The 13924-nt window shown below is 42.1% G+C and overlaps 1 protein-coding gene across 10 annotated transcripts in view; it reads left to right on the forward strand.

Moving 5' to 3' along the window:
* The window catches only part of LOC126272212 (S phase cyclin A-associated protein in the endoplasmic reticulum), a 554765-nt gene that overhangs the window by 151801 nt on the left and 389040 nt on the right, over positions 1 to 13924 (forward strand). For all 10 annotated transcript variants that reach the window (XM_049974904.1, XM_049974906.1, XM_049974905.1 and 7 more), the window contains one exon: positions 4545 to 4777. In XM_049974904.1, coding sequence (XP_049830861.1) covers positions 4545 to 4777 — 233 coding nt within the window. The remainder of the gene's footprint in view (positions 1 to 4544; positions 4778 to 13924) is intronic.

A 13924-nucleotide genomic window follows, 5' to 3' on the forward strand; every position in this document is an offset into this window, starting at 1 on the left:
TTAATATATTTATATGGCATGTATATTAGGTTGAGTGATGATCTACCTCACTCAAATTTAAATTTACTTTAGGGTTAAAGGAGACCATTCACCAAAAAGCAGAAGCCTTGAGTTGTCGATAGGCATACGCAGGAAGAGGAAAACTTTCGGATTTATCTTTTGATGAACTAGAATACACACACATGCCACGCTCACACACACACACACACACACACACACACACACACACACACACACACACACCCCTATGCCCCTACATTGTGCCGGCTAGACTGATAGTACCAATGCGATTTTGTGACAGGTTATGGTGAGGGTACTCTTAGGTGAAGTAGAAGAGGAGCTGAAGGGACAGCAGGTATAGTTGTAGTAGCCGATGGGAAGTGACACACACTGAAGGCTATGTGAGGATGTGAATTGGAAGAGGGCGGCAGGATAAATGGAGGGGAAACTGTTGGTTGGAGGGTGTGGGGACAGTGGGTTACCTGAGATTGATATCAATAATCTGAGTGGAGGATGTGTTGTAAGGATAACTTCCACCTGAGTAGTTTGAAGAAACTAGTGGTGTAGGGAATTATCCAGATGGCACAGATTGTAAAGCAGCCATTTAAATTGAGCATGTTGTGCCACCAGGTGGTCAGCTTCGTTCTTGACAATAGTTTGGTGCTGGCCATTCATCATGGTGGACAGCTGGGTGGTAGTCATACCAACATAAAAGGCTGTGCAGTGTTTGTAGCAGAGTTGGTATATGACATGGCTGCTTTTGAGGTGTCAAGGTCTCTGATGGGGTGGCATAAGCCAGTGACAGGACTTGAATAGGAGTTGCTGGATGGGCAAACTGGTTAGGTCCTGCACCGTGGGCCACCTCAGGGCCTTTGCCAAGGAGTTGAGAATGGGAGTGGTGTAGAGATGGATTAGGATGTTGTCTAGATTGGGTGGGCAATGGAACACCATTTCAGGAGGGTTGAAGAGGATCTTGGATAAGGTGTTCCGAATTTCAGGGCAGGATGAGACATAATCAAAGTCCTGATGAAGGACATGGTTCAGTTGTTCCAAGCCAGAGTGATATTAGTTGATGAGTGTGTATCTTATTCATGGTGGTGGTGGGAGGATTTTTGTGCGTGTGCACATGCGTGTGTGTAGATACAGCATGTTCCATTGAAAATATGTCAGTCAAGGGTGGAAAGGGAAGGAAATTTTGATGTGGGAGGGATGGCAGCTGTCGAAATGGGGGTACTGTTGGTGGGTAGTGGGTTTGATGTGGACAGAGATGTGAATGGAGCCATCAGTGAGGTAGAGGTCAACGTCCAAGATGGTGATACATTGGATAGAAGAGGGCAGATGAAGCAGATGGTAGAAAAGGTGTTGAAATTATGAAGGAATGTGGATAGTGTGTCATGGCCCTGAGTCCAGACCATGAAGATATCGTCAGTGAACCTGAACCAACTAGGCGTTGGGAACTTCAGGAGGCTAGGAATGTTTCTTTTAGATGACCCATAAACAGTTTGGCTTAGGAAGGTACCATGCTCCACCTTTCTGTACCAGTTCAGAAAAGTGCCCATTTCACTTGTTAAAACACAGTCCCATATCCTGTTCCTTAAGTGCTTCCTGAACCATTGAATCCCCTCCAATGGCCACCTTCTCTGGACCTCAACCTTCCTTTCACAACAACATTCACCTTTTCAATTTCTGCCAGTCTGTATCACTCATGAACCTGGTTTTGCAAAAACACCTCTCTGTGGCACAGATATATCTGAACCATCTCAATTCCATCCACAAGATACTGTTACTGTTTAGTCACCATCACATATAATATCTCTGAAATATAAACCCTTGCAGTCCCAACACCTGGAGGCGCATTCCAGACACTACCTCCATAAATTGCCCAAACGTTGACATCTTGCTACACCATTGGGGCACTAATATTCATCAACAGCCATTCTTCTCACAGTGAACCCTGTCATCAACCCCTCATAGCAACCAATTTGCCATATCTTCCAAACTCCTTACCAACACCCCACAGAACCCTGAACCCAAGCAAACCCGAAACACTGTTGTTAAGCTCACCATCAAAAACCTCAGTCCCGCAGAAGTTTGTTCTATTCAAAGACCTAACCTTCATCCCTGTGCCCAAGTTCAATGACACTGGGATTGTCGAAGACCTACTCTCCTTTTCCTGATCCTTACAGTGGAAACACTTCTTTGTCACCAGTCGCTCCCACGAAGGCCAACCTAATCCCAACATTGAGTCTTACCTCTGCCAGTTCATACCACCATCTAACTGTGACCCTCCCCCCTCATGCCTAACAATCCCATAGTCAGCTTCCAGGAATTGCTTACTACCAACTTGGCATCACCATCCTTCCCCATGTCCATTCCTAAGAACACTAACCTTTCAGCAGAAGAAAGGACAGCCATACACAACCTGGAAATGGCTCCAGACCTAATCATCCTCCTTGCAGACAAAGGCTCCACCACTGTTGTGGTGAGTCACAGTCACCACCTGATAGAAGGCTTGTGCTAAGTGTCTGTGTGATCCTGTCCCAAATCCAATATAATCTCCAATCCCTACTGAAATCCATAGGCACTTCCCAGAACCTCTCACCTGAGTCCATCTCCTTCCTCACCCCAACACCCACACCCACCTTCTACATATTCCCCAAAATCCGCAAACTCAACAATCCAGGCCACCCCACTGTAGCCGGCTGTTGTGCTCCCACTGAAAGAATTTTGACCCTCATTGACCAACATCTCCAACCAATTGACCAAAACCTAGCCTCTCGCATCAAAGATACTATCTACCTCCTTCACCAACTTTCTGCCACCCCACACCTTTATGTCCCAGATCCCTACTCATCACAGTTGATTCCACCTCCCTATACATCAGCATCCCTTGTCTCCCATGGCTTTGGCACTATCTAACGTTACCTCTGCCAAAGTCGTTCAGGCTTCAAACCCTCCAGCTCATTCCTTATACACCTTACTGATTATATTCCGATCCATAGCTACTTTTTCCTTGCAGGGAATGTTTACAAACAAATCCACGACATGCCCATGGGCACCTGCATGGCACCCTCCAATGCCAAAGTGTTATGTACCATCTAGAGGAAACATCTCTTGCCCCCCAAAACTCTCAACCCCCCTGTCAACCCCTAGTCCGATAATATATTAATGGTCTGGGCTCAGGGCCAAGACACGCTGTCTGTATTCCTTTAGAACCTCAGCATCTTTTCTTCCATACACTTCACCCACTCTTACTCTGCCCAATGTACCACCCTCCTGGACAGTGACGTCCACACCTCTGTCCACATTAAACCTACCAATCACCAACATTGCCTGCATTTTGACAGCTGCCATCCCTTCCACACCAAAAAAATCCCTTCCATACAGCCTATCCAGCCATGCACAACCTGTCTGCATTGACAAGAACTCCTTTGCCAAGTACAATGAAGGCCTCACAAAGGCCTACATACTCAGGCAATACCCTCCAAACCTAGACCACAAACAGATGTCCCATGCCATATCCTCACACAGCCCCAGTACTCCCTCCACACCAAAAATAAGCTGCAAAGGAGCACCCCTCACTAGGGCTTTGATTATCTCTCACCCTGTCCTGAAATTAGGAACATCCTACCCAAGATCCTTCCCACTCCTCCGAAAGTGGTGTTCTGTCACTCAGCCAACCTATGCAACATCCTGGTCTATACATATGCCATACCCACTCCCAACCTCTTGCCACAGGGATCATATTCCCATGGCAGACCAAGGTGCAAGACTTTCCCACTCCACCTATCCCAGGATCTCTTACTCCAGTCCTGTCACAGGCTTATCCTACCCCATTAGAGGCTGAGCCACCTGTGAAATCTAACATGTCATACACCAACTCTGCTGCAAACACTGCAAAGTCTTTTATGTTGATATGAATACCAACCAGCTGCCCACCAGGATGAATGACCCCACCAAACTATTGTCAAGGACAGAGTAGACCACCCAGTGACACAGCATGCTGCTGAGAATACCATGCTCAGTTTCAGTGGCTGCTTCACAACCCAAACTGTCTGCATTTTTCCTTGCACCACCAGCTTCTCTGAACTACACAGATGGGAGTTATCCTTACAACACATTCTCTGCTCTTAATAATCATCCTGGCTTCACTCTCAGGAAACCAACTGTCCCCACACTGAACAGTTTCCCTTTCCACTGTCCTGTCACCTCTTCCTAATTCATGTCCCCACAATCATCGACCACTTTCACTATACCTGCCACCACTGCCTTCCGTATGCCTAACTGGCAAACTGGCCTCCCTCTGAGCCACTAGCCTCCCCTTATCTCCCACCTCTCTCTACCCACCCACCCCAACACTACTCCCTCCACAATCAGCCCACCTGCTGCAAAATAGTACTGGCACTGTCAGTCCAGCTGGCAGCATATAGGTGCACAGGAGCATGTGTGTATCAATAGAACTTTCTACATCATTAAATTTATAATTGATATACTAATTCTCATTGGTGGTAGGAAATATTTCATATATTTTTATTTGCTTCCAGATTGGTTCAGAAGTATACTTACTGAGCCATCTCCGTGGACGACAACACCAGGAAGCGTTGCAACAGAAGCAAGATGTTACAGCACTTTCAAGAGAGGAACTGCTGTCATTCAGCATAACACACATTGTTGATGCACCAGCTGACAAGATAGATCCTCGAATTGCACTTGATAAGGAACGTCAGAAAGCACTCAAGAAGCGGTGCAAAAAGATCCGTCTACGAATGGCTTCGAGGTGAGGTTATTGTTTTTAAGGTAGCTTTATTTTTCAAGAATGAATTTTCACTCCGCACAGGAGTGTGGTGATTTGAAACTTCATGATGGATTAAAACTGTGTGCCTGACTGGAGCTCTGTTAGGGCACATGTGGTTTTATAGTATTAGGCCAGTTATGAGAATGTGAACTCTCCATCCCATATAGGACAGCTCAGATGAATCGTATTGTCACTTGAAAATGACTGGAAAAAGAAGTGAACCTGACTGTCTACCCACCTCCAGGCTCTTTCAACTGCATTGCCTGACAAACTACTTCTCCATTGTAGCTCAGCAACTGAAAAACCTTTAGTGAGGTGGTAATTGCATAAAGAAAAAGCACACTGTAGACTACCAGATATGTTCTGAGAACTGCTTTAATTACATTTTCAGTGATCAAGTCCTTCACAGAAGCTGTGTATGCAGTCATAAATTCAAGTTCTGTCCTCAATATCTGCTCTCAGAGCCCAGACAGATGTTAGGTCCCTTCATTGGTATTATTGTGTACTGATCTAGCTAGATTAATATCTAGGAAAAGATATAGTGAAGGAGAAAGAAGCATGACTTTGAACAGAAAAGAATATGAACACTGCTTTAAATATCATGGGTCACTGGTAACTGAGAATAATGATGTGAGAGAAAAAATACATGCAAGGATTGCAGCTGGTAACAGGAGCTACTTTGCACTGGTTAAACTGTTTAAAACAAGAAGTCTTAGTAGGAATCTGAAGCTGATTGTAGTATAGTAGTTAGACATGTAGTGATGTATGATTCAGAGACCTGGACTATGACACAAAATGATGAGGGGTTGTTGCTGAGATGGGAAAGGACGATACTTAGGAAAATCTATGGGACAGTGAATGATAGGGGTTTCTGGAGAATCAGAAATAATACGGAGGTAAGAGAGTTGTACAACAAACCAGATATCATGACAGAAATAAAGAGTAACAGACTACGTTGGTTGGGACATTTAGAAAGAATGGTGGAGAACAGCACCCGGTTGACATCATATAAGGGGCAGACCAAGGACCAGATGGCTATACAACGTGGAGGAGGACTTGAGAAGATGGGAGTTATAAGATGGAGAGCTGAGGCAGCCAGCAGAGAAGAGTGGGTGGAGATTGTCTGGGAAGCCAAAGGCCCTATAAGTGCTATAGTGCCAAGGAGTAAAGTAGAGTAAGATCTAGCTATTGTGCATCTAATTTACATGATCTCCCTCATCGTACACACTATCATCAAACAACAGAACCTTATTTCCACAACAGAATTGTTTTTTATTCTGTGTCTTATCGTAATATTCCTTGTTCTTAATCATACATTGCACATTTTGTTCTCTTGAATTAGCTCTGCCACATAATTGTCAAAATTATACCACAACCTGACCGGATCACTATGTAATATCCCTGGAATGTACGTACTCTTTGCAAAGAATAGTTTCTGTGGCCTGTATCCCATCGCACTGTTTGGTACTGTACTGTACACAAAAACCGCATATGGAATCCAACTGTCTCAGTCTGTCTGCGATCTGTTTACATAATGTTGCAATATTTCTGCTAAAGTCTGATGCGAGTTCTCTGATTCTCCATTTGTATAAGGATAGTAACTAATAGTCTGCATCTTCTCAATTCACAGCATTTTGCATTCTACGGTTACTCTTGAAATTGCTACCCATGTCAGTTTCCAGCTAACACTGGTGCTACAATGTCAGCATCTTGCTGTTCAGCTTGTATAAACTTAGTCAGTTCATCCTGAAATGTGAGGACATACTTGTAATCTTGGTCTGTCTTCAAAGGACATAACAAATCATTGTCACCTCTTGAAAATGTGTTTGGGAGTCTTTGTCATCTCTTAAGACATATTTGTGTGTTTCCTAGTGAACTTATTCTTCTGACAGCTCTCTCATTTCTGGATATACTCTTCTATATCTTCCTTCATACCACTCCATATTCAGTACTTTTTTTTATTCATCCATAGGTTCTCCTTATGCCTTGTTATCCTCCCTCTGGAGAATTGTGATACTGGTTTGCAACAGCCATGCTGTCGTTGCCTGCCTGAGCGATTCTTGACTCGTGCAAGGGCTTCCTTTTCTACTGACTTCTGACTCAGGCTACCATCGACTTCTTGTTGTGTGCCAGCTGCCCTGACCTCTTTCATTTGTGAAAGTGCCTTGGAGACTTGATATGGTTTGGACTTTTGTACAGTGTATAGTAATTATATTTCTGCAGCTTTAATCTGAACTTATTAATCTGGATTCAAATCTGATCTGTTAGTTGTCCATGTTAGGGGTTTATGGTCAGTTCTGCCAGACATGCACGGTCTACAGTATTTGATAGCTCAACAACTGGCTAACATCTCTTGCTCAATATTTTCACTTCATTTCATGTCCTTGAGGCATAAGTGACAAGTTACTTACTTTTGTTTTTGTTTGATTTAAAGGTAGCCCCAACAAAATTCTGACTTACATCCATAGTGATTCCGAAGTCCTTTTCAAAGTCCAGATACTACAGCATCAGTGGACTGAGCAGTTTCTCTTTTAAATCCTGAAAATTGTTTTCTTACTTGACACCACAGATGTAGCATTTTCCTTCTTTAGTAATTAGTGTAGTGGATGTGTTGTTTATTAAATGCATACAGTATGCCACACTACCTAAGAGTTTCTTCAGTTGCCGCTGTGGATATTCCTTTATCACTTTGATCTTCTGTGGGTCTGGCTTCAAACATTTGGCCAATAGAATACAGCCCAAATGGCACACTTTAGGGTCACAAACATGTTACCATACCATCTACATTCTGTAGCAGCTAGCTAGATTTCATGCACGATGCTATCTGTGTAAAACAACTTGCCACCTGGTACATGGGCAATGTCGGTACACATTGTGCACAGCTTTGCTATGGTGGCTTTCTTTTCCATGTCCAAATGACTCTCACAAATATTCTCTTTTAGAGTAATTATTCACACTTTCAACAGTGGCTTTTCTTCAGTGATTTGACTCATTCTGGATCATTCCCACTACAGTATTGCTTCTGCTACTACACATGGGAATTCTTTTGACACACCCTCACCTGTATTATTTAACACACTCATTATGCATTCCCCTGATTGCGCTTTCACCAGTGCCTCAGGTAGATACACACAGTTGGTGACCTCCTTTTTCATAATGACAACCTCTTTCATTCCATAGGTCTCTATTCTTATCCGGCACACTCGTTCCTCTCCAGGCCCAACTGTTAACATTATTTCAGATTGCACATCTCTCTCTGGATTTTCTGTGTTAAGACTGACTGTCTGCTTATACTATAGGTTGGCAGTTGGTTCCATCCCACCTGACCTTTGCCTTTCTATGTGTGTTTCACTCTACATTAGAGCCTTTCTCAAAAGAGACTTCTCTTTCCTGTACATGCTATTGGTACAGCTGACTCCCCTTTCTCTGTCTTCATACTACTATGCACCTTTTGCTCCATGTCTGAGCCTGTTCTGAAAGAGCCTCCTTTTTCTCATACATGTACTATGTGTAGCTCTCACTCTCGCTCTGTCTTCATTTAGATTTGTTCCTTGAGGATCCACAGGCAGTCTGGTGGTGGCTACAAATCCATTTTCCCTAAAGGAGGCTCTGCACATCATCCTGTCATTAAGAAGATCCACATCTTCCCCATGGAAGCAGTGTCTCAGTTGCATTCTGCTTCTTGTTTGCAAACTGAGGGTTGTAGTTACTTCTATCTTTGCCATCACATTAGTAATTCCCTGAGTCTTAATACCTTCGGCCAGATTGTACCGTGCACTATCTTTTGAGCTACGTTTAACTAGGGTTATCTGTGCCCCACTATCCACAAGAAATCTCAATTGATTTTCCGTGCCTTCCTGGCATCTCAATTCTATAAACTCATTTGCATTTTCACGGTTTTTCTGAACATGCCATAAGGTGACTGCTTTGTTATGCTCTTTCTTCATTCCCTATGCTTTACTTTTCTTCTGCATTTGACTCTTCCTCTGTGCATGGCAAGCACAGGTCCATGCAGTCTCTCAAGTAATGACTAGTTTGTTTGCATTTAAAACATGTTACAGGCTACAACCGCATACTGGCCACTGTGCCCAGACGTGTTGCACTGTGAACATCTTATTATGCAGAACCTGTCTAGTTCCTTGCAATTTCCATGGAACATGGGCAGTAAAACTTGGCCTTTGCCACTGGCACTTTTTTACTCTCTCCTCTGTTTCCTGATACGACTGGCCCTCCCTTTCTGACTCTTGTCGGTATGGCAGTCTTGCATTACATGACCTGTATTACCACATACAAAAGACTTTGTCACTTTCTTTTTGTTTCACAGTGCTGCACTACCACTAAAAGTGTTCCCTATTCTCTGGCCAAGGCTATTGTACTCTCCTCCATGGGAGCAACCTCTAAAGCTTTTGCTAATATTAATTGTTCACTGTACGTACACACTAAGGTCATCATCCTGTCATTGTAAATCACTCCGATGAATACTATTCTGCTTAGATTCCAAATTAATACAAGGGTATCTTATAATTTTGTCTCTTGGACTGTGTGTCTGATAGTCTTTCAAAGCAATGCTGCATTGCCTAATATTCTACTAGTATGGCACACATATCTCGCCAACTGGCACGTAGGTCTCAGGCTAACAATTTTATGTGCTGGGCCAGGTATTTTAGTTTTTATGAATTTTAACAAAAAATCATCCTGATCTGGATTTGAGTTTAAATGCAGTTATGGAATTGTCGACCAACTCATTTAGAGTACTCTTATTGCATTCCTATTAGTACTAACAGCAAAGTTTCCATGGAGGAAGGTACACAGCTAAGTATTAAACACAAGCAGAGCCTGAGCAAAGTCCTAAGTGTCTACCCCTGGGCTCGGCCTACATGGAATACTGATTACTTCACCTGAGTTCCCAGAATGACTCTCAAAGTCTAGGCTGAGGTCCCTTTCGGGATGACTGCTACTATCTAATTGCTGAGGACTTGACTTCAATCACAGGTGGCCCACTGTTTCCTTATAACCCTCACATCAGACCTGCCCTTCTTGCCATGCCATGTGCCATCTTGAGTCCATATATGGTTACCCAATGCCCATTGACAACTTCTCACGTGCCCATATATGGTCGGCTTTCACACAGACAATAACCTTGCTACAACTAGCAGCTTCTTCACGTGAGACTGTGAGTCTAGCTACATAACATTTCCAGCCAATGCCTAAGTCAACGCTGTTCCTATTTTAGACAAACAGTGACATTTGTTGCCTTTTAATTAGTTAACTAGTCAATAATTTGACTCTGTTCAGATATGGTAATACATGAAGTAGAGAATTAGTCATCAACGTATTTCTGCTTTTTGTGCACAAATGTAATTGCCATAGATGCAGTAAAATATTAGGCAACAATTGACAATTTTGATGAGTTTACAGGTTAATGAATTTTAAGCTTCATTCATTTACAGTACAGAAGTTTGGAGCATTCACATAATATTCCATGCACCTCTAACTTACCTGGACATAGCCACTTGATTATGCCAAATAAAAAAGAGTGTCTTTTAACCATAATGAAAATGGCCTATTTTAGGTGACAAACCGTCTGACAATCCAGTGTATAAGATACCTCTTGACGTTCTTCTGAAGCTTCTCTTACAAGTACTTTTCATTACCTTAGCATTCAACTGAAAGATTGGGAAGACCACTGTATCTTTATCTGCCTGTGGCATAGGCACGTAAACAAGAACTGGCAGCTGTTGGTCTAGCTTAGAACTTGCACTGTTTTTCAGAGCATGAAGTGCTATAGCCCCAGTGTTTTGAGACCAGGTGAGGTGTGAGAGTAGTCCCACATTGGGAGGGCCATTTTCCATTCAGCTGTCATGATTCAGATTACCCTAAATTGATTAAGGTGAATGTTGGGAATTGTTACTTTCTCTACCCTATTCCTATTGTAGCTTGTGTTCTGTCTCTATTAATATTGCTGTTGTCAGACTGTTTTACTTTTCATTCCCAATTCTATGGCCTGACTGGGATTGGGCATGATTTGGGAGGAGCAGACAAGATGAACATGGAAGAGGCAAAACAAAAGGTAGTCATAGTGAGAGAAGAGTGATGGTTTGGGAGCAGTGCACACAATCAGTAGAAGAGGACAGAAGTAAGTCACGGAGAGCTCATTCGACAAAGAGTTGGTGGTGTGTTGCGTATGGAGATATGAGGGACAGAAGTTTTGATGGTAGACAGGGGTTTGGCAACATTAGGTGCCCTTCAGGGTGGGAATGATGCAGGTTAAAATAAATGGGGAGAAGACCTTAGGTAAACAGATGTTGAGGAAGCTTACTACAATTTATATTTAGAGAGGGACCAATGTGAGGTGACTGGCGTGAGATGTGTGGAAATACCAGGTATTAGCTTTTTCCTCACCGTGGTTTCTCTTTGCCTCCTGCCATTATATAGCTCCTTATGCATTTCACTACATCATAATTTATGTAACAAAAATTGTTTTTATTGCCCCTGCTCCACCACCACCACCACCACCACCACCACCACCACGACCAAGCCTAATCATGTCCTGTGCAATGACATTGCAGTACTTATATTTATGATATGCATGACAGATAATTAAATGAAGTTACTATTAGTCTCTCTTCTGGAGTTCAAGTTAATAGAATCTTAGCAGCAGCACTTCTATTTTTTCCTGCGATTGGTTTGTGTTTGCATTAATTTTCAATTTGTTTCTGTTTGTGTTATTACAGTGTTACATTGTATGAATATATATATATATATATATATATATATATATATATATATATATATATATATATATATATATATGGAAACATTCCACGTGGGAAAAATATATCTAAAAACAAAGATGATGTGACTTAGTTCGATAGACACACATACACACACACAAAATTCAAGCTTTCGCAACCAACGGTTGCTTCGTCAAGAAAGAGAGAAGGAGAGGGAAAGCTTTCCTTCTCCTTCGCTCTTTCCTGACGAAGCAACCGTTGGTTGCGAAAGCTCGAATTTTGGATGTATGTTTGTGTTTGTTTGTTTGTGTGTCTATCGAACTGCCAGTACTTTCATCACATCTTCTTTGTTATATACTAACAAAGAGATAGAGGGGCTAGCCAGTACTTACCTCAGCTCAGTACAGCCGATAGAAACACAAAAAACTACTGAAAATTTACGTTCCTAGCTTTCGGAATAAATGTTCCTTCATCAGGGAGGAGAGAGGGGAAAGAAAGGGAAGAAGGGAAAGTGGATTTAGTTACTCACAACCCAGGTTATGAAGCAACAGGGAAAGGAAAACTGGGAGGGTAGCAAGGATGGAGGCATGGTTGTCAGAGGGAAGCCAAAGATATTCCAGAATTAGGGTACATAAAGGGTAACTGGTGGGTAGGGAAATTAAACAAATAAAGTTAAAATAGTAATAATAAGAAGGAATAAAACACGGAAGGAAGGACGAGAAAGAAAGAAATTGTGTTGGTAATGTTCAATACCAAAGGAAGACTACTAAATAAGAAAAACACGGAAAAAGTTGGCCAGACCAAGCAAGTATGTCCAGATCAGGGGAAAAGAACACACATTGCTCAAAAACAGAGATAGTGAGTAGCGAAAAAAAGATTGCGCATGCGCAAAAAACTTTATTTATTTAATTTCCCTACCCACCAGTTACCCACTATGTACCCTAATCCTGAAATATCTTTGGCTTTCCTCTGACAACGATGCCTCCATCCTTGCTACCCTCCCAGTTTTCCTTTTCCTGTTGCTTCATAACCTGGGTTGTGAGTAACTAAATCCACTTTCCCTTCTTCCCCTTCTTTCCCCTCTCTTCTCCCTGATGAAGGAACATTTATTCCCAAAGCTAGGAACGTAAATTTTCGTTTGTTTTTTGTGTATCTGTAAGCTATACTGAGCTGAGGTAAGTACTGGCCAGCCCCTCTATCTCTTTGTTAGTATTTGTTTCACATCTTTATATGAGATTTTCCATTAATTATTTAGATCACCTATATGGTCCACATTCTTCATTGTTTTGTCCCGTTTGTTAGCTATCACTTACATCTGTCATCTAAACACTTTCTCTTCTTCAGTGTTTTATATATACATAAATAAATATTTTCGTCACCTACTGTGCTACTTTCATTTGCCTCCTATTATCTTGTTCTGTTTATAGCCCACTTCTCTTTTTCTATTTATTGATTTATTTATTTAACATTGCTTAGTTTTAACGTTCGTTATTCACTGTTTTCCAGCCAACAATCACTGCCAACAATCTCTTCCACACCTATCAGTATCATCCATTTCCGTCGATTTCGTGTTGCTGGTGATATTTTTGTGCCATTGGCTATCTTTCTCTGCTACAGGAAACATCTTTTGGGACATTTCTGCAGCACGCGCGAACCTTTTTGCAGCACGCGTGAACTTTTTTGTGCATGTGTGATCTTTTTTTCGCTACTCGCTATCTCTGTTTTTGAGCAATGTGTGTTCTTTTCCCCTGATCTGGACATACTTGCTTGGTCTGGTCAACTTTTTCCGTGTTTTTCTTATTTAGTAGTCTTCCTTTGGTATTGAACATTACCAACACAATTTCTTTCTTTCTCGTCCTTCCTTCCATGTTTTATTCCTTCTTATTATTACTATTTTAACTTTATTTGTTTAATTTCCCTACCCACCAGTTACCCTTTATGTACCCTAATCCTGGAATATCTTTGGCTTCCCTCTGACAACCATGCCTCCATCCTTGCTACCCTCCCAGTTTTCCTTTCCCTGTTGCTTCATAACCTGGATTGTGAGTAACTAAATCCACTTTCCCTTCTTCCCTTTCTTTCCCCTCTCTCCTCCCTGATGAAGGAACATTTATTCCGAAAGCTAGGAACGTAAATTTTCTGTTGTTTTTTGGGTATCTATCGGCTGTATTGAGCTGAGGTAACTACTGGCCAGCCCCTCTATCTCTTTGTTAGTATTTGTTTCACATCTTTATATGAGATTTTCCATTTGGTTTTTAATAGTGTATTTCACTGTCTACAAAATGAATTGAATGCACTGAATACATCACTAGTAACAATGAAATTCTGAGTCGGACATGGAGCCAGTCGGACATGAAGCCATGCGCAGTCGAGTTGACTGCTTACAATGAGCAGG

The sequence above is a fragment of the Schistocerca gregaria genome, chromosome 5, assembly GCF_023897955.1.
Source record: "Schistocerca gregaria isolate iqSchGreg1 chromosome 5, iqSchGreg1.2, whole genome shotgun sequence".
Classification (NCBI taxonomy): Eukaryota; Metazoa; Arthropoda; class Insecta; order Orthoptera; family Acrididae; genus Schistocerca; species Schistocerca gregaria.